Source organism: Orycteropus afer, unplaced genomic scaffold (assembly GCF_000298275.1).
Source record: "Orycteropus afer afer isolate SDZICR_OR568_19922 unplaced genomic scaffold, OryAfe1.0 scaffold00685, whole genome shotgun sequence".
Lineage (NCBI taxonomy): Eukaryota > Metazoa > Chordata > Mammalia > Tubulidentata > Orycteropodidae > Orycteropus > Orycteropus afer.
Window position 1 is genome coordinate 129,285 of NW_006922272.1, and position 27,823 is coordinate 157,107.

Below are 27,823 nucleotides of genomic sequence, written 5' to 3' on the forward strand. Positions count from 1 at the left end.
GGTGGCTGTGATGATGGGCTCAAGTATAGCAGGGTCATGGAGCTGGCACGGGATCAGGCAGTGTTTCGTTCTGCTGTGCATTGGGATTGCTATGGGTCGGAGATGACTCGACGGCACCTAACAACAACAACATGCTATACAACATCCTTGGGTATATTTGCAGCACATACTAATATATATGTAAAATATCCTCTGCCAAACTTAAAATACTCTCATTTGCCATCCCACATCTGTTCAGCTTTCACATCTACCTATGTGTTTATTTGTAGGTGTTTTTGTTATTATTATTATTGCAGGATTGTGTAAGCAGTAGTATTTCCCTTTGTTGTCTTTTACTTTTGTGCATCTCCCAGTGATTTTCTTTGCCATTGGTTATTATTGCCCCCCCATTGAATATTGCCTTTCCCTTCATCCAAGTTAATATGTGTTAGACACGAATGTTTGCAATATATTCTTTGCTTAAGAAAACTCTACACAGATTGTCCAACCAAACACATGAATTTAAATTGTCCAGGTTTACAAAGCATACTGTGTATCAAAGATGGAAACACTCCCAACACATTCTTTAAATGAATGTACAAAATAGAGTTTCTCCCATTTAATTATATGAAGTCAAAACAGACCACAAACTTTAAAAAGGGCAATCATTTCTCAATCTCTGACACTTGGTGTAGTACATGGAATATTGAATGTAACTGGTAACTGTTAGTTGAATAAAACAATGAATGAGTGAATTAGACCAAGTTTTTTATACCATTTGCAGTGAGCTCAGAATTAAACTCATCGACAAATGTATCTGAAGTAAAGCTATTCCATTTAGCCAGGTAAGAGCCAAGCCACAGTCCTTCGCAACCATCCAAACTAGGGAAGGATGGAAAGTCTTTAATGACAATGGAGGAGCTTCACACACATACTCACACAGAATGGGTCAAGGGAGGGGTTGTGGACCAAGACATAGTTTTGTTTTGTTTTTGGTTGCTCTGGCATATGGAAGATGCCCAAGTAAAAACCAAAAAACCCACTGCCATCAGGTAAATTCCAATTTATAGCAACCCTATAGGACAGGGTAGAACTGCCCTATATGGTTTCCAAGCCTATAAATCTTTACAGAAGTGGACTACCTCGTCTTTCTCCAATGCAGTGGTTGGTGCAGCCTTTTGGTTAGCAGCCAAAAGATTTCACCTCTATACCATCAGAGCTCCTAGAATGCCCAGGTAGTATATTTTTAATTGCCAGGAAACCATGGGTTTTGTAATCCAGTTACATTCCAAAAGAAAATTTGGGGACCCACATACAGCTGCTAAGTTTTTGCTTGTCTAATAGGTCATTTAAAAAAAAAAACAAAAGGTCTTCTACTGTTACCATAATTTCATTAAAATAATTTTAAAAATCCTCAAATTCAAATTAAAGGCTAATCCTTTGAAGAAGACATATTTAGCTATCGGAAAAATCTAGCATATTGCCTTTATTTATATCGTTTTGCTATGACCCAGTGAAATGTTTTTGAGGAATCTACAGTGACAGTTGGGAATGCCTTTTTTAACAACTCTTTAGAGCAGAGTGGACAATTCAGAAGAGGACTCAGTCATGTGGTGTGGGGGAGGGAGATTTTGTAAGAGAAGGAGGTCTGAGTTCTGAAGAACCAGCAATTGAATAATCCTGTTTTGCAATCTGTCATCTTCAAGAAATTTTCCCCAACAAAATGCACAAAAGCAAATCAATTTTATAAAATATCCCCATATCCCAAAGTTTGTTATTTGAACTAAGCACTGCATTTTCAGTTTGCAAATTTAAGTTTTGCCTGTGAACCGTGTGCTCATTTGGAAATGATATTTTGCCATCCTGAACAGCAATTGTTTCTCTTCTAAGTAAGCAATTCCTTTCTCAGAAGGAGTGTTCACCTCTCAGAGGAGAGAAGGGAGGCAAGAGCAGTGAGTGATGGAGCTTTTGTCCTGTACTATTTTTTTTTGTCAAGTTGGCTCTGATTCCTGGAGACCTTATGCATTAAAAAAAAAAAAAAAGAAAAAGAAAGAACGTAGCCCAGTCCTGTGCCACCTTTATGATTGTAGGTATGCTTGAGTTCATTGTTGTGGCTATTGTATCAATTCTTTATTATGATGAATTGCTTTATCGCATTTCACATTTTAAATTCAAACTTCTTTCAAATATTTCAGTGCTCATTATATTAAAGCTTTATTCCTAAATACCATTATATGACCCTTTAATTCGGCCAGATACATCATCCTATGTACACTGCTTCTGCTTTCTGATCTCTTTCCTGAAACTTATCAGTTATGTCCCATGAATATTCTTGTTTCCATTTTTTTTTTTTTTCTTTTCAGTTTTCTTTTTAGTTGTGCTTTGGGTGCAAATTTACAAAGCAAACTTGTTTTACATTCAACATTTATGCACATTTGTTTTGTACTTTGGACACAAAAACTCTGGCTCAGTTTGTTAGTCAATAGATGGAAGTCCCTGATGTGAGCCTTGAAACTGAGGCTTATCCCAAGAGAAGAAAAAAGAAATTTAAAATAATGAATAAAAGAAAAAGACAGTCCCACTGGCAACATTCTTAATCTCACTAGGTCACTGTGGGCATTGATTTGATGAGACAATATCTAAACCTGTAAAATCTTCTTTTCTTTAATTAAATTAGATTGACACAAATGAACAGCTGAGAAGAATTGCCCAAATGAGGATTGTTGAATATGACTACAAACCTGAATTTGCATCTGCGATGGGAATAAACACTACCCATCAAACAGGTACCCAGATAAATTTTTCTATTGATTTTGTATTGTCAACTATTAAAATTTTTATTCCCATTTTGTTTTGAAGTTGTGTGCTATGGCATTTGACAACACTGCGGTGGTCTGTCTTATCCTTTGTGAAACCCATAATCACTGGAATAGGAAAAGTTAAAGAATTTCTGTGTCATCTTCCCTCAAACCTCCCCCCCTTGCCTCGCGCCAAGGTATCTCTGGAGTGTTTTGGATATGTAGTTTCTCTCCTGGAGAGTCCTTTTGTTCTTTGAAGGAGTGTTCTTGAGCAGATGGAACCTAGAGCTGTTTGAGGAGCAGCATGCTCCTGGCACGGAAAGAGAAAGGACAAGCCTTCCTGGCTCTAGGTCAGAGGGGCAGGAGGTAACGTCCAGGAGTTTTTGAGCAAGATGGAGCGTGGAGGAGTACAGATCTCCTACAGAAAAAGAAAGGAGCCAAGATAATGCCCCACCCTTACTTCTATGTTGTTGTCGTCAGTTGCCTTCAAGTGGGTTCTGACTCATGATGACCCATGTGCGCAGAGTAGAACTGTTTCATATGGTTTTCAAGACTGTACTTTTGAAGCAGATCAATGGAACTATCTCCCAAGATGCTTCTGGGTGCGTTTGAAGCTCCAACCTTTTGTCTAATAGTAGAGTACTTAAACTTTTGCACCACCCAGGGACCTATGTGCAGGAATTTTAATGTATTTACTTGCCCCTTGGCTCAGAGTCTATGAGAAAAGAGGAGAAAAAGATAGCTCATTTTAATCCTATACTTGTTTCTGGCTCAAAATTCCTTCTTTACCTTAAATGCATTGTAGATCAAAGTAAAAGCTTAGGAGGATAAGCATCTATTTCCAAAGATGTCCTGAGTGGCTGGCAGTATTCTAATCTGAGATAGATCTTAGAGGATTTTCTTCCAAAAGATATTTTCCTGATTGAAGCTGTTGGAGTATTTTTTATGTAGGAATGATTGCCCAGGAGGTGCAAGAGATCCTGCCCAGAGCTGTGAGAGAGGTTGGTGATGTCACCTGTGAAAACGGACAAAAGTTGGAGAACTTCCTCATGGTCGATAAGGTAATTACTGAATAAATAAATATCTACTGCTTTAGCTATAACCTGACGAATAACCCTGGGCTTAAACATCTGACTTAGAAACAGAACATTAGAAAGAATTCTTCACTGAGCTAGGGAGTAGGTTGAAATCAGTTATGCCACACTGGTCATAAAAAGAAATCAAATAAGAAAAAGGAATATGCAAAAATAAAAATCAGAGTTCAGCAAATCTTCATTGTTGGAAGGCAGCTGGCCCTGGGAAATCCCACTTAAGGTGAATGCTTTTAAAACAGGGACTAAAAAAAGTTCATAATAAATAGTGACAAAAAGTTTTGACTAGATTTTTATTTAAAAAATGCAAATAATGAATCAAAACTTATGAAAAGTAATTTTATCATGTGTAATCAATTTAAGTTGTAATGTAAAAAATGTGCTGCCACTTCAAATAATTAAGAATTAAATGAATTGTTGATATATATAGATATATCTATGTATATATTGAGACAAAATTGTATGTTTGACTTTCACAGCATAAGTATAAAGTGGGTCATTTTTTTCAGAGATATTCATGAGCCTCATCATTTTCCCCAAGGGCTTTTCTAAATTCTTTGATATTCAAATCCTTCTCTTTTGAAGGAATGTCATCCTCCTTTTAGATTTGCTTCTCTTCACTTGTTAATGTATCTAACTTGCCAGCTCCTTGCTTGCTGAGGCTTTGTGTGTGTGACTTGAGTAGTTCTCTGATATTACTTCTACTGATTATGTGAAATCCTGCATCTTTTACAATATTTGCAAATTCTCCCTGCTGCCAAGTTGCCTCATGTTGCATTATAATATTTGATGCAGGGAGGAGAGACAAACTGACATAGGTATTTTGTGATAAGAGATGTTTGAGTGGAGACTGTAATTAGTCAGTTCACGAAGGCAGTGCTTCTTAAACTTTAAAGTCCACACAAATCACTGAGGGTCTTGTTAAAATGCAGATTCTGATTTGGTAAGAATGTGGTGAGACTCAAGCTTTTGCATTTCTAACCAGCCTGCAGATGAGGCCAATCTTGCCAGTCCTGTTGGTCAGCAAGTCACACATGAAGGAACAAGGCAAAGGGGGCATTTTCATGCCCCTCCACAGTCTTAATTACAAAACCTTGGACAACAGATACTTAGATCACAGTCTGGAAGGCCTGCTCAGCCCTGCGCTGGAAGAGACCAGAGGCTAAAAGTTGGGCATTGCCATTTGCTTTTCAGGAACACATCTTTGTTATGCAAAAAAACCCACACTCAGTGCCTTGGAGTTGATTCTGACTCATAGCGACCCCTCCTTGGATTTCCAAGGCAGCTTTATCTCTATGGAGGTAGATTGCCCAGTCTTCCTTCTGAGGAGTGGCTGGTAGGTTTGAACCGCCAGCCTTCTGGTTAGCAGTCATATGCCTGACACTACAGGAAAGTTGGGAGCTCTGGTAGCATAGTGCCTAAGGCACTTGCCTGCTAACCAGAAGGCTGGCGGTTCAAACCCACCAGCCACTCCTTGGAAGGAAGGTTGGGCAATCCTACTTCTGTAGTGATACTGCCTCGGAAACCCAAGGAGGGGTCGCTATGAGTCAGGGCCGACTCGACGGCATATAACAACAACAGGAAAGTTTTTAGTTTCTGTCCTCCAAAAACCAGACCAAACTCACTGCCATCGAGTTGATTCTGATTCATAGCAACCCCCATTGGGTTTCCAAGGCTGTTAATCTTTACAGAAGTAGATTGCCTTCCCTCCCATGGAGTGGCTAGTGGCTTTGAACCACTGACCTTTTTTGGTTAGCAGCCAAATACCTTACCCATTACACCACCGGGCTCCTTAGTTTCTCTCGTGTTGTTATGTGTTATTGAGTCATCTCTGACTCATAGCAACCTTATGTACAATAGAACGAAACACTGCCCAGTCCTGTGCCAGCTTCACAATCCCTACTATTCCTGAGCCCATCACTACAGGCACCGTGTCAATCCATTTTGTTGAGGGCCTTCCCCTATTTTGTTGACCTTCCACTTTACCAAGTATGACATCCTTCTCCAGAGAATAGTCCCTTCTGACAACATGACCAAAGTAGGTGAGATGAAGTCTGGCCATTCTCGCTTCCAAAGGAGCATTGTGGCTGCACTTCTCCCAGGACAGATTTGTTAGTTCTTTCAGCAGTCCACAGTACTTTCAGCATTCTTTGCCAACACCACAATTCAAAAGCATCAACTAGTTTTTCTCTCTTAGACCTAAGCTATTACTTCACTTGAGAGTTATGTCCTAAGAGATTTATTTTTTAATAACAAATTACCGATGTTTTCTAATAATTTACTTAATTTAAATAAAATAGGGCATACTCAGAGTTATTCATATAATAAAGTAACCCTCACTCATTTGCATTTTTAGAAGTTTTCTGGGGTGAGTGAGGAGCATAGTCTCACCAGACTGCCAAGGTAGGGGCTCTTGGGATCACCCATCTGGTGGCAGGTACTTCTCTTCTGGGTATGACCCTCCCCTAGAACACTCAGGGAGAAGACTTCTGTGTTTGCTGTGCATGTAATATCTACCCAAGATCTTATACCTGTCACCATTCAGCAAAATAATTAGTCTCTCTCTCTCTCTTTTTTTTTTTTTTCGGTATCCCCCAGTAGAGTCCTTGGATGGTGCCAATGGTTAGTGCATTCAGCTGCTAACCAAAAGGTTGGTGGTTCTAGTCCACCCAAAAGTGCCTTGGAAGAAATGCCTGGTGATCTACTTGTGAAAAATCAGCCATGGAAAACCCTGTGGAGCACAGTTCTACTCTAATACACATAGGGTTACCATGAGTTGGAATTGTCTTGATGGCAAGTGGTCAACCCGCCAGTTACATCTTATTGTTGAGTTGAATGAGGATTGTCAGGATTATTAGCAACAGTAGTTTCAAGGCCTTACCCTCTTCTTTTAGGAGGCCACAAGCCAAGCTTATTTCTAGGTAGGTCAGCCCACAGTTTTGGGAAAGTGTTGTTGTTGTTGTTATGTGCTGTCGAGTCGGACCCGACTCATAGTGACCCCTCCTTGGGTTTCCGAGGCATTATCACTACTGAAGTAGATTGCCCCATCTTTCTTCCGAGGAGTGGCTGGTGGGTTTGAACCACCAGCCTCCTGGTTAGCAGTCAAGTGCCTTAGGCACTATGCTACCAGAGCTCCCTTTGGGAAAGTAGGGGGTGAAATTCCTGTTCCAGCCAGCCAGGTTCATGCATCAACTGAGGAGAAAACCACGCCAATACAACATTCAGTTTATAAATAAATAAAACTGACACCAGTCCAGAATGGAAAAGTTGCGATTCTCTTAGTAATAGGACCTTGTAATGATACAATCTACAGAGGTATCACCAAGGCCACACTCATTTACAGAATGCGTAACAGCAAGAGCAGGTGGCCATCTCCCCCCTCTGATGACACAGGAGAAGCCTGTTTTTCTTATTTGGCTTGTTTCTGAGGATAGACTTCAATTGCTGGTTTGATCCGCCACATTGTGGGGTGTACTTCCTTAAATTATAAATACTGCACTGGGCATCTTCTTTAATCTTTCTTACTAAGAACACAGGGAAGGTGGTTGCTATATGCTCTTTGCTAGTTGTAAAATAAACAAAATACACAAAGAGCCTCCTGCTTTCTTGCCTCCCACCTACTCTCCTAGGCAGTGTCATGGTTTTGTGTCCGTGGATGCTGTGTGTTAAGGAAATTTGCTAGGACTCCCTAGGCTTTGCTAGGATGGGTTCTGTCTTCCTTTTTCCTGTCTTCGCCATGAGATTTCCTATTTACTTTAGCAAAAACTGCTTTTAGCTCATAACTCTTTTATGTGTTTTATTCCACTTTCCTTAAGTGCTACCTGAATATTTTTCCAGCTCTTATCCAAAATATACTTGGTAGTTCAGGAAGCAACATGGAATTTTAGGAAGAACATCAAACAATCAAACAAGAGAGTACCTAGCTGGGTGATTTGGTCAGATTACCTAACTTCCCTCTTGGCTTCAACTGCTTCATCCAGCAAAAGGGGTAAGTAACTAGATCATCTCAAATGACAGTTCATTTCTAAATTAATATGACTCTAAGTCAGAGGCCCTTGCCTCTTCTTCAAATGAAGATCAGGCTGACCTTCCAGGACTGCATGTGACTGCTGAAATAACTGTCTTCGTTACTTCTAAGAAATGAGATTGCAAAACAGTATTATAACATCTTATTTATAGAAATTCCTAGGTGAGAACTTCTTACTCTAAGATTCTATGAAAGTGGTGAGTTTGGAAAATAAAGTAATAGAATTGGAAATCTTAAAGGGAACTTAAAGGATATCTAGTTGAGCCCTCTCTTTTCATAGAGGAGGACACTGCAGGTCAGACAAAACCTAAGTCTCTTGATCATCTCATTAGGCAACACGGCTTCTCATCCTTAACACTGGGATCATAGTGCAGTAGAGTAGGGCAAATTATTTTCATTTAAGTGAATTATAGTTAAGTTATATTAATTAAGTTAAATACCAATTTTTTTCCTTTGACCTTTTTCTCTTTCCCCATGACTATCTGAGGGCTCTGACTAGGTTCATGCTTCCTTGGATTTAGAACATGTCATGGTGATATTCTGCCAGTGTGCACGTTAGGTTGATTCCATTTTGTTACCGTCACAATGTGGTAATTAGCTTCAGGCCATTTCTGCTAGAACTTCCTGGATTTTGTATTCTGTCTCTTTTGAAGGGTGTCTTGGAGCTTGTTCTTCAATAGGACAGATTGAAAATTAAATCAGTTTAATAGCAACAAGAGTAGAGTTGGGGCACCATAGGCTGTAGTAGTAACTGGCTGAAGTCAGATTAAGACGCTGTCTCTCTACTCTTTACTCCATTTTCCTGCCATCCACTTGTCCCTTTTTAATAAAGAAATTTTTGTTGAAGGTATAATGCAAAGTAGAAATGCTTATGAAAATGTTTAAACATTGCTCTCCACTATTACTATATCATTTCCACATGTGTTTTGAAACTTTATGCCAAAATGTAAAAAGGAATGGTTGGGCCTCTACAGGCTATACATGCAGTCAACCAAAGTTTGAGATTAGTGATTTTGGTCAAAGCGGATACAGCTTTTCTTTCTGCTCTTAAGAGGAGAGATGACCTTGCAAGATGAACTTCTCTTATCTGGGGTAACTTGCACTTCTCATAAATTCCTCATGACTTCCATTTGCCTCTGTGAAGATTGCTCCAGGATGGGAGGGTGGAGTGATGGAGTTTGGGCTGACACTAAGAGGGAGGGGCCACAGTAGGTGGATGCTGTAGCGTAATACATTAGACCACTGGAGGCTCTGCCTTTTGACTTGTTCATCTCTTTATTTGGCAACTTTGTTTCTGTGATTATTTGGAAGCTGGTAATTGCATTTCTTGAGCATTATTATTAGGTATTCTTGGTATCAGAAAAATGTACTATAATCTACTAGGATCACAGCCTGTCTGTATTCATAAGGAGGGATGAGAGTCAAGATGAGCACCAAGCTGATTCCTATGAGGTAGAGGTCAGACATAGTTCCACTCTCCAACTTTTTTACCATTTCTAACACCAGCCATCCCTCTGTTGGCACCCTTTACTTCTCTGCTGAGTTAGATAACTCACTGCAATGGACACACAGAACTCACAGACCATACTTAATGATTATGTGGCTTACTAGGGAAATAACAGGCTACCACCCAGGATCAGGATCAACTTGGAAGTAACAGGATACAATTTAGGAAACAAGATATAGTTCCTCAGTAAGGACAGCTTCTAACCAAACAGCTCTCAGATTCTTCTTGGCCATCCTTGAGGTGGCAACCCTTCTTTTGGCAGTGCCAGGCGACAGGCTCTTCTCTGGGCTTCTACCCTGCAGCAGCAAGGGTTACAGCTCTTTAGCTCCTCTGGCCAGTGACCAGAGGTACCCTACTTTGCCAGCCAGCCTCCTGCCTAAAGACAGTCAGATCTCTTCTCACACTGTGGGCTGGCAAGCCTACTGCAGCTGCCTGGCATAGGTCTCCTGGTTCTCATCGTTTGTACTCTGTGGCTATTTCTCTGTTGCTGGATTGTACTGTGGTTGCCGCCATTTCTTGCTATCTTTCTCTTGTTACAGCTCACTCTCTTCTGTGGCTAAGAGCTTCTTAGCACAATGATCTTAGGTCCAAATGATGTGCTCTGTTCTAGAATTTTCTTAATGGTAATGAGGTCTCTTCAGTCCATGTTGGCCTTTACATTCAATTTCAAGGTATGACCCCCCCAGTCAGACCACAAACCGACCAATCCCCTGGTAGACCACAAATCACTCAATTTGCATAGTAATCAACCAATTTCTGAAAGGTCACTTACTCATATTGGATGGTTTTTTACACCCTATGTGTACAATAGACTAACCAATCATTTGCAAAATTGTAGCCCAGCCAATCATTTTTAGCTAAATTGTATACCCAGAGACAGAAAGCCCATATATGAGAAACCCATTGCACTGAATATACCTAAAAAATGTAAGAAATATCTTAAATGAACTGATATTTGAGCCATATAAAGATGAGATTTATCTTTTGAATAATTGGTCCTTGGCCAAACCTGCCTTCCTCCTTCCCTCCTTTCCTTCCGATCTCTCTCCCTTTCCTTCCTTCTTTTGCTTACAAATGCATGCTGCAAACCACCCTGCTGCCATTTAGTATGTGACTACTTTTTATCAATTCATCCTACCTTTCCTTCATCATAATGTATCAGGAATGTCTATTTGAAGTTGCTTCCAATCTTAGAGGGGTGATAAGACATTTTGTTGTTATGTGCTGTGGAGTTGGACCTGACTCGTAGCGACCCCCCTTGGGTTTCTGAGGCTCTATCACTACAGAAGTAGATTGCCCCATCTTCCTTCCGAGGAGTGGCTGGTGGGTTTGAACCACCAGACTTCTGGTTAGCAGTCAAGTGCCTTAGGCACTATGCTACCAAAGCTCCTTGATAAGACATATACACTTAGTTTATTACTTGTGTATATTGATAAGACAAAGAGCTCTGGTAGCACAGTGCCTAAGGTACTTGACTGCTTACCAGAAGGCTGGCGGTTCAAACCCACCAGCCACTCCTTGGAAGGAAGGTTGGGCAATCCTACTTCCATAGTGATACTGCCTCGGAAACCCAAGGAGGGGTTGCTATGAGTTGGGGCCAACTCGATGGCAAACAACAACAACAACAACATTGATAAGACATATACACAAGTAATAAACTAAGTTCCTGTATGAGAAGTTCTATGGAACACTTAAATAAAGCACTACATCAGTCCAGAAGAAGGAGAGAGACTTTCTGGAGACAAGGCAGAGATTTATAAGATGGAAAAGAAGAGGAAAGATGTGAGAGACAAGGGAAAGGAAGCACTGGGGACTGAATAAGTGAAGGAGGGAGAGAAGGCATTGAAAATGGTCTCTCAAGTCTCCCTTTCTCTCACCCACTGCATCCAATTAGGAACCAAGTCCTGATTTTCTTACTTTGGCAATATCTCTTGTATATTTCCCTTTTTTTTTTTTTCCACATTTGGTTTCATACCCTGATGAACATCCCTAACCTTAACAAACTCTCCTCCCCTCTCTTCCTTGTGACTACACCCCCCCTGTGCCCTTCTTAACTAGGCATTCCTGTCTGTCCAGCTTTCCCTCTATGTGAAAGCCACCTCTCTGGTATCTCACGGCTGATTGCTTAACCTCCTTCTCCAGGGTCTTCCTTTGCTCCCATTACTATGACATTGCCAGCCCCTACTACATCAGCTTTTTTTTTTTTTGTCTCTATATATATAATGCGGGAGCTCTGGTAGCATGGTGCCTAAGACACTTGACTGCTAACCAGAAGGCTGGCGGTTCAAACCCACCAGCCACTCCTCGGAAGGAAGGTTGGGCAATCCTACTTCCATAGTGATACTGCCTCGGAAACCCAAGGAGGGGGTCGCTATGAGTCGGGGCCGACTCCACGGCACATAACAACAACAACAACAACATATATTAATGCAGGGAGCTTTGGTGGTGTAGTGCTTAAGGCATTTGACTGCTAACCAGAAAGCTGGCAGTTCAAGCCTACCAGCCACTTCTCAGAAAGAAGATTAAGCAATCTACTTTCGTAGAGATCAAAAAAAAAAAAAAACCCTAGACTCACTGCCATCCAGTTGACTCGACTCATAGTGACCCTCCTTGAGTTTCTGAGGCAGTATCTCTATGGAAGTAGATTGCCTAGTCTTCCTTCCGAGGAGTGGCTGGTGGGTTTGAACCGCCAAACTTCTGGTTAGCAGTCAAATGCCTTAGGACTACACCATTCCGCCTTGGAAACCCTAGGAGGGGTCACCATGAGTCGGGACTGACTAGACGGCAATGAGTTTGGTTTTTTTTATTAGTACATTCTTTTTTCTTTCATATAAGTAAGACCATATAGCATTTGTCCTTTTGTGATTGATTTATTTCACTCAACATATTATCTTTGCAGTCCATCCACATTGTAGCAGGTAGCAGGCCTTCCTTTCTCTTTATGGCTGAGTGATACTCCATTGTACAAATGTACCACACTTTGATTACTCATTCACCTGTTGATGGGCATTTAGATGACTTTTACCTTTTTGCTGTTGTGAATAGTGTTGCAATGAGCATAAGTGCTCATGCTTCTGTCACTACTTTAGTCCCTAGGGCATATAATTAAGAGTGGAACTGCTGGGTCATATGGTAGTTCTATTTTCAGTTTTTTGAAGAACTGCCAGACTGTTCTCCACAATGGATGTACCATTGTACAATGTCACACAAGCCTTTTCTGCTGTTCCTCAAATATGTGAGTTTGTTTCTGCCTTAGAGCCTGCTTCAGAACTGTCCAGTTGAGTGTTCTCTGCCCTAAAGATTCTCCCTGTAAAGGATCTCATCCTTTGGACCTCAGTGTCAAGATCTTCCCTGAATGCCCTATCTAGAATAGTCTCCACATCACTCTGGTTTATTTTGTTTGTAAGATTGAAGATCACTACAAGGGAGTATAATGCCTTCATACAAATTAGAAAAAGGTACCCCCCTGGCCAATGCAGACCCCACCCACCCCCTTTGCCGAGCTTCTCCACAAGAAACACACTGCAAACTGGAGAGTATCTGTGCCGAACTGAAATTGTCTTCCTTATTTGTCTACTTGTTCTCTTCTGTTTCCCCAAGCCTTTGTGTGACAGCAGAAATCTTATCTATATTTTTCAAAACTATACCCCCAATACTTTATTTGTGGCTTTAACTCCAGAGCTTAGAATGTTGTAGTGATTCAATAAATACTGGTTAAATGAATTAATGAATTCTGTGATACTTTGCTTGATCCTGTCTTCATCCTGCCTCTGATTACATATCTTTTTGAGGATTTATCACATTGTATTGTCATTATCTGTCTATTAGCTGTCTCCTCCAATGGACTGTGACTATCTTCTTCCTCTTTTTTTTTTCTTTAAACTTTTTATTGTGATTTGGTGAAAGTTTACAGACCAAATTTTTCCATTTGTTGTCTTCCATTCAACAATTCATATACATTTTGTTTCATAACATTGATTGCAATCTCCACAATGTTACAATATTCTTCTCACTTCTTCTCTGTGTTACTTGTTTGCATTCATCCTTTCTCACCCCTTTCTGCCTTCTGAGCTTTGTCCCTGGGCAGATGCTCATTTTGGTTTCATATGGTTAATTGTTCTAAGAAATGTATACCTCCCTCGTGTTCTTGTTCATGTTAGAAGTCTGCTTGTTGTTTGTCTGTTGCTCCACGAGAATGAGTTCAGTTCCAGGGTTGAAGGTAATCAAGGGCCGTAGTCTCCAAGATTCCACCAGTCCCTGTTAGACCAGTAAACCTGGTTGTTGGTTCCACATTTTTTTTTTTCCACTCTGTCCAGGATCTTCTATTGTGATCCTGACCAGAATGGTCAGTAGTGGTTGCTGGGCATCATTTAGTTCTTACTGTCTCAGGGTAGTGGAGACTGAGGTTTGCATATCCATTAGTCCTTTGGACTAATTGATTCTTTGAGTCTTTGATTTTCTTTATTCTTCTTTGGTCCAGGTAGGGAAAGACCAATAGTTGCAAGATGGTCACTTACAAACTTTTAAGACCCTAGTTGCTACTCCCCAAAGTAGGATGTGGAATGTTATCTTTAGGGAGTATGTTATTCCAATTGACCTTGATGTGTCCCAGGACCATGGTCCTGAGCCCCTAGTCCCAGCAACTCATTCCTTCAAAGGTGTTTGGTAATGGCTAAGAAGTTGTTATAAATTTGCCCCCTGTATGCTCTATTATGGGAACTCTGATAACATAGTGCCTAAGACACCTAACTGCTAACCAGAAGGCTGACGGTTCAAACCCACCAGCCACTCCTTGGAAGGAAGTTTGGGCAATCTACTTCCATAGTGATACTGCCTTGGAAACCCAAGGAGGGGTCACTATGAGTCAGGCCTGACTTGACGGCACATAACAACAACAACAACAACATGCTCTACTATATTCATAGACATATTTGCAGCACCTATAAATACATATGTTGGACATATTTTCTGTCAAATCTCTATATATTTTTGGATGTAGTTCCATATGCCTTCCCAACTGTGATCTTCTTGAGGTCAGAGAATGTGTGTGCCTCATCAGTCCTGTTACTTAGTACGGTATCTGATACATCATGGGTATCCAGTAAGAATTTTTTGAATGAATGTTTTTACTTTAATATCTGAGTTTCTGAATCTTAGTGAAAGAAAGAAGTGTGATTCTTTTAACCTAAGTAGGAAAATCTGAAGGAGAAATGGTTTTCTGGGGACAAGATGAATTCAGTGTTTGAGATGCTAGGTCAACATTCAGATGAAAATGTCCAGAAGGAGATCTGAGAAACTGGATATGTGGAACTTCAGACAGAAGTTGAGATAGAGATGAAGCTGTAGACATGGATGAAGAGAGTAATTATTAAGGGAAAAATGATGGAAGCAGGTAATATGTTAGAGGTCAGTGGCCAAGTCTGGCCTGCAAACTTTCTTTTTCCATGCAGTGTTTTAAAAATTTTGGATTTATTGCACATATTTAAAAATTAGAAGATTTTCATACAAGTTTTGGATTTCTGGCTCCTTTGAAATGTCAGAAGATCTGGTGACAGGGAGCTGAGGAGTTGCTCCCCCAACAGGAGCTTCATATACCATCCATCCACCTCACATCACTGCTTCCTGTCACCTGCCTGGCCTTGTAGGCATCTGAGTGCATATAAAATGAGCAGGGCAGAGTCCTAAAGCAACACATTGAGGAACACATTCAGGTAGGGCTGATGTGAAGGCCCAGAAGATTGGTTTACAAAATAGGAGGAGATTTGGGGCAAGTAGTATCACAAAAGCCAGAAGAGCAGAGATGATCAATAAGGAAGTGAGAAGGGGATAGATAAGATGGAGGGAAAAGGAGCCTTACCAAAAAATCATTGATTTTGATGATTGAAAAATCACTGATGGCATATGGCACAGTGGTCAAGAGCATGAATTTCAACATCAGGTAAACCTTCATCGAAAACCTGGCTTAACAAGGTTTCGAGATTACTGTTGTTTTATAGCCATAAAAAAAATGATGTCATTCTTTAGAGTTTTGTAGTAAATATAGATTTATTATTATGAGCTGAAACTCTAATCACTTTTTCTATTAATGCAATTGTATCTGTAAATTACTTTTGATAATGCTTGTTTTCTTAGGTCCAAAAATTTCAGGTCATATAACACAATATGGTTAATTGTTGAAAGTTTTACTTGCCACTCAAAAGGGCTACCTCTTCAGGCCTCTCTGAAAGGATTTATGGTTTTTATAAGGTGGCACATACTAATTTTTAAATATAGAGAAACTGAATTATAAAAACAAATTATATGTAATCCATATAGCCGGCTCAGAATCTAAATGGGGATTTTTTTATTTCCTACTCAGCAGTCAATTTAAAAGTCCATGCTTTTCTCATCAAGGAGAAAAGCAGAAATAATTCACTGGGTTGTGGTCATAGTTTTCCCTTGGGGAGCTAGCATTCAGTGTACTCACATGATTAGTTTGACTCCAAGCTGAGTGCCTACTTTATTTAGAGTTAATATGTTATTACAACCAACCCTTGATATTTCAGCACATAATCACTTGTTCATAGATCATCTTCCTCTTTCCTAGGAACTTCTTACATAAAAAGCAGAATAATTTTCTTATTTCTGCTAAAAAAAGTGTAGAGAGAAATATGTTATTTATTGTTATCTTGGAATTTTTTTTCTTGTAGTTATAGCTTTTTTAAAATTATTACTCACTTTATATTTTCTTAATGCATTTAAAATAATGGATTGATAGATGAATACAGGGATGAACAGATGGGTAGATATATTATGAAAGAGAGCAAAATACTGTTTGTGGAATTTAAGTAGTAGGTATATAGACATTTATGTTACAATTTTTCCAATGTTACTGTTTGCTTGAAGTTTTGAATAATGTTAGGAAAAGAAGTCAGACAGCTAAAACTGCAATTTAAATATTTTATCAGCAGGTGGTAGTAATGCTTTGAATTTCAGATAGGCAAATTCCATCCCTGACTGGCGGAGTACCTGGAATTTCACATTTCATTTACCAAAGTATAACTTTGTTAAAATGACAGAATGTATGCCAGAGTTTCCAAGATAATATTTTAGAATAATACTTAAAGAAGTCTTAAGTATGATTCAGTCCCTTTTTGGTTAGTCATATCTTTACCTATTAAGTCTGGTTCCTGGGTCAGAGTCACCTACTTCCTATAGTTAGGCCGTTCGTTGCACTAATATCCACAAAACTCTCCTGGGCTACTAAGCTTTGCCTCTGATATTGAGAGTCTATCATTGTGTGTTCAAGCTATTTAAACTGGTTAAGAGTGCTACTCCCATTTCCTTCTAGTTGATTCCATTCATAGAGACCCCACTGAGCAGAGCAGAACTGCCCACATAGAGTTTCCAAGTCTGTAATCTTTACTGGAGAAGATTGTCACATCTTTCTCTCACAGAAGGGCTGGTGGGTTTGAACCACCAATCTTTAGGTTTGCAGCTGAGCACTTAACCAGTGCACCACAAGAGCTCCTTAAAAGTAAGTATACTTTGTACAAGAGTGTTTTTCCTGAAGATGTCACATACTTCTCATAGTTTTTCTTTGGAAGATTTTCTCCTCTGTTTTTATTATTGGCACTTAAAAGTTGATATTTACACTTCTCATTATTATGGCTCATTAACTTTTCTGTATTTTCCCCCTTAACTCCCTCCCCACGTCCATTCAAACCCCACAATGACAGCCACTGGAATGTGTTTCATATACATCCTTGGATATTCAGGTTTTACGTAATATTATAAGTGTGGTCTTTTGTATGTTTTTAATATATATTTGTTGTTATTTGCCCTCGAGTTGGACCCGACTCATAGCGACCCCTCCTTGGGTTTCTGAGGTAATATCACTACAGAAGTAGACTGCCCAACCTTCTATCCAAAGAGTGGCTAGTGGGTTTGAACTGCCAGCCTTCTGGTTAGCAGTCAAGTGCCTTAGGCACTACACTACCAGAGTTCCTTTAAATATATATAACTTATATCACACAACAGCTTATATTATTACTTTTTCTTTCATCCTACACTCTTATTAACATGCAACTGTGTTGCTTGTATATACATCTAGCTCCCAGCTTCTAACAGATACATAGAATTCCTTGGCATTACTCTGTGATGTTTTAAGTACTCATTCCTGTTCCTACTCTGTGGACCACAAACTATACGGTGATGAATGTTCTCACAAAGGCCCTCCTCTTATGAATGAATACATGGGAGATTGTCTCAGGGATATGTCTCAGGAATCGAGTATACAACATACACATACTTAATATTATGAAGTACCACCAGATCCAGATTGCTGCTCAGTTCTAATTCATAGCAGCAGTATATGTCGTTTACTGTTTCCACACATCCTCACCTGCACCTGGCATTATCAGACTTCCTAATTTTTGTAACTCTAAATGGAGTAAGTTGTATCCTATTGTTCATTGCTTTTTTCTGATTGGTAATAAAGTTGGGCATCTCTTTCTTATGCTAGCTATTTGGATTTCCTATTCTGCAAACTGTTTGGTCCAATCTTCCATTGGGTTACCTGTCTTTTACAGGATAATAATATATCTTCAATTGATATACCAAATCTATAGCAATGAGTTAAAATAGTGACAATTATTTTCCATATCAAAACCTTGTTGACTTTATTCCTAGTGCAAATTACTTAAAACTGTATAACTTATTTGTAGATTATTTGTTATTGGTCAATATTCCCACTAGAAAATATGAAGGCAGAAACCCTGTCTGTCAAATTTAATTGCTGTATTTTTGCACTTAGGGAGTATCTGGCACATCGTAAATGCTTGGTGTAAAGAGCTACTGATTCTGTTAATTGATTGAATATTGAGCATGTACATGTGCCAGATGCCAAGTTGGCCCTGGGGAGTCATAAGACAGTCATTACCCTCGCAAAGCTCATAGGTCACCCAGGGAAGACAAGAAGTCAAAGAATTACAGCAAATGGTGACATGTGCTAGTTCAACTGGAAACTTATGTCAGTTAAAGGACATTAGCCTGTTCCACAGAAAATTGCCCTTAAGCAAAAATTAAACAAGAATTCTAAGGCAAATAAAAAAAAGAACAACAATCAGACACATAATTTTAAACAGATTTATGAAACCTCATGCTCTTTCCACGTAAGGCAGGAGATTAAAAGGAGCATCCAGGGAAATGAGCCCAAGAGCTGCCCTCTTTGCAAGAAAAATATGCAAGTGAGGGAAGCCGCCTCTCCAGGAGCCTGTTGGAAATTCAGCTGAAATTCAGAGCTTCTACATTATTTAGCAGCCTGTTTTTCTGTTTTTTTTCCCCCCCCCCTAATTCGTGCCAGGGCCTGGTAAGCTGTTCACAAAATAAACCTTCAGACAAAGACCTAATGCTGAATTTTTCCAAAGCTCAAATAATTACCAGACTCACCCATTGCCTAAGCACAGTTTTACTCCCTTTGGCAATCATTTTTACAATGCTTAATTACAAGCTACTTTATTTCCATGATTTTATTATAAAACATCAGTCTGTGCAAAATTAGTTGTGACACTTGCCACAAGGAGAGATTTTCAAGTTGAAAGCCTATTTCAACTTTTCAAGGCCTTCTTTGCAATCAAGATTAGTTACTCTCATTCCATGTTGTTAGACAGAAGATAAACTTTTGTTCCCAAAGAGAAGATAAATCAACTCTCCTGCCTGACTTCTCCCCTATGAGCCTTATTTATTGTCAGACTTGCAAGGAACTGAGAATCTTACAAACTTTGTCCAGCAGAGCCTGAGTGTTCCCTAGGAAATGCAAGGATACTGAACAAGCTTTCATCTGTTGCCTGGGCCAGTTACCTCCCAACACAGAAAGGATCTAAACTGCAGTGGAAACCAGTGTGCTGGGTACTGATGATGCTTCTTCTAGTCTTGGGTACCTTCTCAGTTTTTCCCATCATGGAGAAAGGAATGCTCAATCCCTTTGTGAAACGATTATCCCCCAAATTGGCTAGTCACATATATGTTTTTCCTTTGTCTCACCCTCCCACCTGTATCCTTCAAAATGTGTTCCATTTACTTCCTCATCTCCACTGATTTATCACAACTGTAATTAAGATATTATTTGCCCAGTGATTTGTTTATACCTGTAACTTGTGTGAGGACAAAGATTCTGTCTACCTTGCTGATTATTGTACTTTTAGCATTTAACATAGTTCCTGACATAAGTTACTTAATAAATATTTTTCAAGTATATGAATATATTCCCAAAGAGGGTGCATAAAGCCAATACTGATTTGAGGGAGTCCTTGGATTACCTTTGAAGGCCAATTTAAGGGAAAGTCTTAGCATTGTATACAGTCCTTGAGAAAGCTAGAATCCTACAAAAGTGCTTTCCACCAAGAACCACCAAATCTGCTACTATGTGTTGTTGTTGGGTACTGACCAGGCTATTCCTACTCATAGCAACCCCATGTACAACAGAATGAAACATTGCCCTGTCCTGTGCCATCCTCACAATCCTTGCCATCATTGCAGCCACTGTGTCAATCCATTCTGTTGAGGGTCTTCCCCTTTTTCTCTGACTCTCCACTTTACCAAGCATAATATCCTTCTCCAGGGAATGGTCCCTTTTGACAGCATGACCAAAGCAGGTATGATGAAGTCTGGCCATTCCTGCTTCTAAGGAGCATTCTGGCTGCACTTCTTCCAGGACAGATATGTTTATTCTTCTGAAAGTTCATGGTATTTTCAGTATTCTTTGCCAACACCACAATGCAAAGGCATCAATTCTTCTTTGGTCTTCCTTATTCATTGTTCAGCTTTCACATGCATGAGGCTACCAAAAATACCATAGCTTGGGTTAGGTGTATCTTAGTTCAAAGTGACTTCTTTGCTTCTTAACACTTTAAAGAGGTCTTTTGCTGCAGCTTTGCCCAGTGCAGTGTTGTTGTTGTTGTTGTTATGTGCTGTCAAGTCGGACCCGACTCATAGCGACCCCTCCTTGGGTTTCTGAGGCAGTATCATTATGGAAGTAGATTGCCCCGTCTTCCTTCCGAGGAGTGGCTGGTGGGTTTGAACCACCAGCCTTCTGGTTAGCAGTCAAGTGCCTTAGCCACTATGCTACCAGAGCTCCCTGCCCAGTGCAATACAACATATGATTTCTTGACTGCTGCTTCCATGGATGTTGATTGTGGATCCAAGTAAAATGAAATCCTTGACAACTTCAGTCTTTTCTCCATTTATCATGATATTGGTCCAGTTGTGAGGATTTTTATTTCATGTTGAGGTGTAATCCATACTGGAGACTGTAGTCTTCAATCTTCATTAGTAAGTGCTTCACGTCAGCTTCACTTTCAGCAAGCAAGGTTGTGTCATCTGCATATTGCTGGTTGTTAATGAGTCTTTCTCCAATCCTGATGCTGTGTTCTTCTTCATATAATCCAGTTTCCTCATTTATTTGCTCAGCACACAGATTGAATAAGTATGGTAAAAGGATATAACCCTGACACACTTTCTTCCTGGTTTTAAACCATGCAGTATCTTGGTTTAAAGATTGTTCTGTTTGAGTGACAGCCTCTTGGTCTATGTACAGGTTCCTCATAAGCACAATTAAATGTTCTGGAATTGCCATTCTTTTTAGTGTTATTCATACTTTGTTTTGATCCACACAGTCAAATGCCTTTACATAGTCAATAAAACACATGTAAACATCTTTCTGGTATTTTCTTCTTTCAAACTAAGATCCATCTTACATCAACAATTATATCCCTTCTTCTAGGAGCTCTAGTAGTAGTGGTTGAGGCATTTGGCTGCTAACCAAAAGTTTGGTGGTTCAAATCTATCAGTCACTCTGTGGAAGAAAGATGAGACAGTCTGTTTCCATAAAGATTTACAGCCTTGGAAACCCAATGGTGTTCTCTATGAGTTAGAATTGACTTGATGGCAGTGAGTTTGGTTTGGCTTTTTGGATTCCTCCTCCTATATCCCCTCCTGAATCCAACTTGAATTTCTGGCAGTTACCTGTAGATGTACTGCTGCAACCATTTTTTAATTATCTTCAGGAAAATTTTACTTGTGCCTGATATTAATGATATTGTTCAATAATTTATGTATTCTTTTGGATCAACTTTCTTTGGAATGGGCACAAATATGGACCTCTTCCAGCCAACTGACGAGGTCTTCCAAATTTCTTGGCATAGACTAGTGAGCACTTCCAGCTTGCATCAGTTTGTTGAAATATTTCAATGGGTATTCCATCAATTCCTGAAGCCTTGTTTTTTGCCAGTGCCTTTGGTTTGTGATCATATACTACCTCCTGAAGTGGTTGAACATCGACTAACTCTTTTTGGTACAGTAACTTTGTGTATTCCTTCCATCTTCTTTTGATGCTTCCCGCATTGTGCAGTATTTTGCCCATAGAATTCTTCAGTTTTGCAATGAGAGCTTTGAATTTTTTCATCAGTTCTTTCAGCTTGAGAAACTCTGAGTGTGTTCTTCCTTTTTGATTTTCTAGTTCCAGATTTTTGCACATTTCATTATAATACTTTACTTTTCTCAAGCAACCCTTTGAAATCTTCTGTTCAGCACATAACATTAGTCAGGGATTTTCAGATGCTTATCTGGCTAGAATTACTCATCCAGTTGCCAAAAACCTATATAAAAATCTGTGGTTTAGAAACATGACTGTTTTCAGTGTACATAATAAGGCGTCTATTGTCAGCACATGATGATCCTTTTAAATAATGCTGAATGTCCCTAACCACCTAGTAAGACATTAAACCACCTTTAGCATAGAGTCAGACTAATTCTCCAGTGTTGCAACTAAGACATTAATTTTGTACACTCCATATGGCATTATTACATATGGTATAAAAGCAGAGTTAGAATTCTCATTTGAGGCCATTTGCCAAAAATCTTGATATAATTACATGATTGAGAATATTTTAGCAGTTTCTAATATATCTAGCAAGATACTAATTCTGTGTAGAAGAATCAATTTTTGTTATAAAAATTCATTTTCTATAATCTCTATAAAATCTAAGTGGAATACTTGATTCCTTGCTTTCTACAGACAAGTTGTTCTTAAAGTGTTTTGGATCACTAGACTCTTTTTACCCTCTTTTCCTCTATCCCTCTCACCCAATCTCTCCCTTCCTTCCTTTTGTTCTTTCTTTGGAGAATTTGATGAAAACCACAAACTGTCTCCTTGGAAAAATGCATGTAAACACATCCATACATAATTGTGCATCTCAGGAGGTTAGTTCATAAGCCTTTGGAATCTATTCACAGCCTCAAGGTAGGATCTTCTGCTACCTGATCCCACATGAACTAACTAAGCTCAAGAATTCCAAATCGATATATCTGTGAGGCGTAGTGAAATACATGGGATGAGTCCCCTGAGCTTGGTGCAAGGCAAGCAGAGAACTGAGGACTGTGCAGGCTTGAAGAGTACATGTCCACAGTAGGCAGCGGCCATCTAGCCCAACTGCAGCAATTGTTGTGAGGCAGGAATGTTGCCATACAGGATCCAGGGCTTTGAACTAGTTCATTCTGGTTTGGACCCCTGCTGAGAATTTGCTTTTCCATTCCAGATATACTGAATCATTATCTGTATTTTAACATAAACCTCTGGTGATTTTTATAGATTGTTTTAAAATGTAGACTCTGATTCAGTATATCTGGGATGGAAAAGCAAATTTTCAGCAGGGGGTTGAACTGGAATGAACTGGTTTAAAGTCCTGGCAGGAACAGGAAGCCAGTGTAGCCAGATTTTCTGAGTTTTCTAGAGGAGCTAGAAACTTGGAAATTTGGATGAAATCTCCTAAGTTTTAAGTATCAGCAAATACTTCAGAAAAGTCTGCTGGCAAATTTGGCCTGTGGGCTTCCAGTTTGTGACCATACATCCTTTAAGACTAAGTCCAAATTTCATTATCTTTCTATCCCCATTGATTATCCAACTCCTGTGTTGGAATTACTATTTTTAAGATCAGTGATTTAACCCGTATCTGCCTCCTTTATGCTATCCCACAGCACTGTTTGTTTATTCCTACTCTTTCTTCCCATAGTCCAGAGTTTCTCAATCTCAGCACTAATGGACATTTTAGGCCAGATAATTCTTTGTTATGGGGCTGTCCTGTGCTTTGTAGTACGTTTAGCAGCAGCCCTGACACCCACATACTAGATGTCAGTAGCATCTCCAATAATGTTTGTCAACCAAAACTATTCCCAGACATTGCCAAATGTCTCCTGGGGGACATAATCGCCCTGCTAGAGAATCACTGTCAAAGCCCCTTGCCATCAACTCTGCCAGGTGGAAATCACCCATCAGGCAGCCAGCACAACTCACAGAACATCCCTACCTCATCTCTTTGTTCAGTTTCCACAAAGGTGTTTGTGCATCATAACAGCGCTTCTGGGTTTATTGTGCCTCATATATCTGAAAGGCATGATAAAGAGTCTGCCGCTGTTGGTTTGCATTCTGTAAGCTGTTTCTTCTTCTTCATTAAAAACCAAACCAGGCTCACCGCCGTCCAGTCATATCTGACTCATAGCAACCCCTCCTTGGTTTTCCGAAGCAGTCTCACTATGGAAGTAGATTGCCCAACCTTCCTCCTGAGGAGTGGCTGGTGGGTTTGAACCACTAGTCTCTGGTTAGCAGTCAAGTGCCTTAGGCATGATTAAATCTAAAGAAACTCTCACCTTCTCTCTGCATCTGAATAGTGAGAACCTAATTGATTCCTAGTGAACAGGAAGTAATAAAACTGATGATTTATGATCCCAAATGATGTGATTAAGCACTTGTACCTTTATAATTCCCTTCAGGATTATATTAACTCAAACCACTGGTTTGCTGAAGGTGATAAGCACTTGTGCTTGTGAGTGAACCTGCATTTCCAGGGATATACTCCTAACATAGAAAGGGAACTTAGACCTTAGTCTTCTGAGTTCTCTGAGAGAAAACTCACATAAAAGAATAAAATAAGGGTTTGGCCGCTCTTCGTTTCAGTAGAGAGTAATGCTTGTTTCTGCAGGCAATTAACTTGATTCTGACTCACAGTGACCCTATATGACAGAGTAGAATTGCCCCAGATTGTTTTCCAGGCTGTAATCTTTATGCAAGCACATCAACAGGTCTTTTTCTTGCAGAGCCACTAAGTAGTTTCAAACCATGCAATAACCTCTCAATGCCTCATGGCGTGAACAACCACTCATTTACTCATCAATGTGTACTGAGTTACTACTCTCTGCTGGAGAACAAGATGTGGACCCTGTCTTTGGTGAACCCTCTGTCTCACCAAGGTGTTTATAAGTAACTATGACACCAAATGTAAGGAAGATGGAGATGGAGGGGAGGATAGTGTTCAGGAAAACTAGTTCCAGAGACCAGAGAAAATATATGTTCAGCAAACTGTTAATATGGTTCATTGTGGTTAAGAATAAAGTATGAAAGGGACTGTGATGAAAGAAGAGGCTTAAATAAGGGACCTGCTGTAAGCTAGACTAATCTTCTATTTCACAAATCCCCCTCCCCAGCTCCCCCTTGTTTTCATGTGCATATAGACTTGCCAAACTGCCCTAAGAGTCCATTCAGAAAATATGCTTATGTTGTCTATATGTATACTCACTCCAAAACAAGTCTTTTAAATACTGGGTGAAAAAATTGTTGGGTGGTTTGAAGCAGTTGGCACTTTTTCCCTACAGTCTTACCAGCAATTTTTAGTGACAAGCTTGTTTAAACATAATTTGTAAAGCTATATTTCAGCAGAGGGAGTGAGCCCCATTTAAAACTGTTAACAATAGCTGGATGGAGTTGAATATTTAAATTAGGTCCAATTACAAAATAGTTCTTAACCAAGGGTGAGCATCAGATGGGGAAAGTTCAAATGACCGGCCTTATAAATCTGCCTCTCTTCATTGGCTGTGGGCATGTGTACTCAGAACCAGTTCCTTAAGCAACTATCGTGTACATTCCTGGTTATCACTTGCATAGAAAAGAACATTTTCAGAAAGTTCTATATTACATTTTTTAACATAGTTTTACCGGCTTCACAGTAATGCTGGTGAACAGAAGTCAGAAATGTATATTAGTGAGAGTCAATCCCCATAACATGCCCTGGAAATTTATTTTTTGGTAATTTTCCACTAGATCCATAAAGTCAGGGCCATAATTTTAATCAGGAAGGTAGTAAATTCCTTCTCCACATTTATTTCCTCTTAAATAGGAAAACACATGAATTATCTTCTTGCCTATTGGATCTACCTGGAAGATGTATGGTTCAGCAAATTTGAGTTGGAGAAATTACAGTTGGCTTTTTATCATTATTGGCAAGTAACTGGACAGTTGTGGTCATTGCTTGTATCTCCTGAGGCAGCATTAAAAGTCCTGTTGGGAAAACGTTGTAGAAAGAACTTAATGTACTTCAGAAGGGGAATTTATCATCATTCTCTATGGTTTGGGTTAAATTGCAAATTAATTTATCATGTAAATATTTTTTAAAAAGAAAAAGCCAGTTACCAAGAGAAAGAAGAGTATTGGAAATGGTAGCAGCAGTGAGAATGGAGAGATGTGGGTAGATTCAGGAGACTTAGGACGGAGAGCTGGCAGCACTGGCTGATAGGTTGCCTGTGGGGAAGGCAGGCAGGGGAAGGACTGTGACATGGACTGTTGTGTAGACATCAACTGGCCATTTAATCCACTGTAAATATACAACGGTAATCATAGCAGAAGATTCCTTAAAGTGTCAACACTGTAAATAACCATGTAACATTTACTGTGTTTAAAATTATAGAATGTTATTCTTATCTTTATGATTTTTCCCTTATTTTTATTAACAAGATTTTAGTTGTTAAAGGAAATCTTATACCAGAATCACAAAATTTAGAAAAGCTTCTGTGGGGAGATTTTTTTTTTTTTTAATTGTGCTTTGAGTGCAAATTTACAAAGCAAATTTGTTTTACCTTCAACAGTTCACACACATTTGATTTCTCTGCCCAAATACCATCCCCGACCATAAAAAACTCTCCTCCCATGTCCTCCCTGTGATTACCCCTCCCTGTGCTCTTCTTGTCTATACATTCCTGTCTGTCCAGCTTTCCCTCTATGTGAATGCTGCCCCTCTGGAGTCTCATGGGCTGATTGATCTAAGGGGTACATCTCCCTAGAATAGGTGGGTACATTGCCCTGAGGTAGGTTTTCTGCATGTAAGTCTTTCTACTGTTGGGCCGAGAGCCAATCCATGTAAGTGAGTCCATTTCTAGGCCCAAAGGGTAACCCAGGGCTATAGTCTTAGGGGTTCCACCAGTCTTTAACTGACCAATAATTCTGGTCATTTCTGTGTTTTTGAATTTTGCGTTGTGTCAGTTCTGATTCATAGTGACCCCTCCTTGGGTTTCCAAGGTGGTATCTCTATGGAAGTAGATTGCCCAGTCTTCCTTCCACCACTCTATCCAGCATCTCCATTTTGAACCTTTTACAAGTGGTTGGCATTGGTAGCCAGACACCATCTAGTTCTTCTGGTCTTGGGGTCATGAAGACTGAGGTCCTTGTGGTCCATCTTACCTTTGGACTAATTGTTTCTGGATGACTTTTATTTTCTTCACTCTTCTTTGCTCCAGACTAGAGGAGACCAATAGTTGCATCTTATATGACTACTCGAAAACTTTTAAGACCCCAGTTGCTACTAGCCAAAGTAGGTTGTAGAACAAGATTTTTATGTACTATATTGTGCCAATAGAGCATGATGTCCCCTGAGACTGTGGTCCTGAGTCCACAGGCCCAGTGATTCTCTGTCACAAGGTGTCTGGTTGTCTCTGAGAAGTTACTCCAACCCTATCTTCTGTTGGTTCTGTAATGTTATGTGGCTAATTTTATAGCACAAGTGCATATGTAAGATTGTCTTTAGCCAAATCTATCCTTGATCTAGGGTATATTCCTGTTTGCCTGTCCCCACTTGATCTTCTCACCTGTCTATGCATTTATTAGTAGCCTGGTATTTGGTGCTAGTGGTAATGCAATATTGTGCATGTAATGGTATTTGCCTCTGTTGTCTATATCTTTGTGTGTGTTTCAGTGTCTTTCCTTCTCCCAGTGTCACCATGCTGGTCACAGACTCTTTCCATACCATCCCTCCCCTCACCCAAAGCAACATGTGACCCCCAACTAATCCTAAATTTTCTCTCCCCTTCTCTCCCATCCCTAGTAACCAACAAAGTGAATTTCCTTCCCTGAATAAACTTTTCCTTGATTTCTTATGGGGGTGTGTTAGATTGGGTTCTCTAGAGAAACACAAAAATAAACCAGCAAGGTATATATATATATTTAGAGAGAGAGAGAGAGAGAGAGAGAGAGAGAGAGAGATTTATCTTAGGCAAATGGCTCACAAGCATATAGAAGCTGACAAGTCCAAGCTGCAAAGTCCGTCTCTGTAGGAGGTGGGGC

At 39.7% G+C, this 27,823-nt stretch overlaps 1 protein-coding gene across 1 annotated transcript in view; it reads left to right on the forward strand.

The window, feature by feature from the left end:
* MYRFL (myelin regulatory factor like) overlaps positions 1-27,823 on the forward strand; it is a 132,574-nt gene that overhangs the window by 60,413 nt on the left and 44,338 nt on the right. Inside the window, exons 10-11 of the mRNA XM_007956920.1 lie at positions 2,657-2,765; positions 3,729-3,838. Of these exons, the coding sequence (XP_007955111.1) occupies positions 2,657-2,765; positions 3,729-3,838 (219 nt within the window). The remainder of the gene's footprint in view (positions 1-2,656; positions 2,766-3,728; positions 3,839-27,823) is intronic.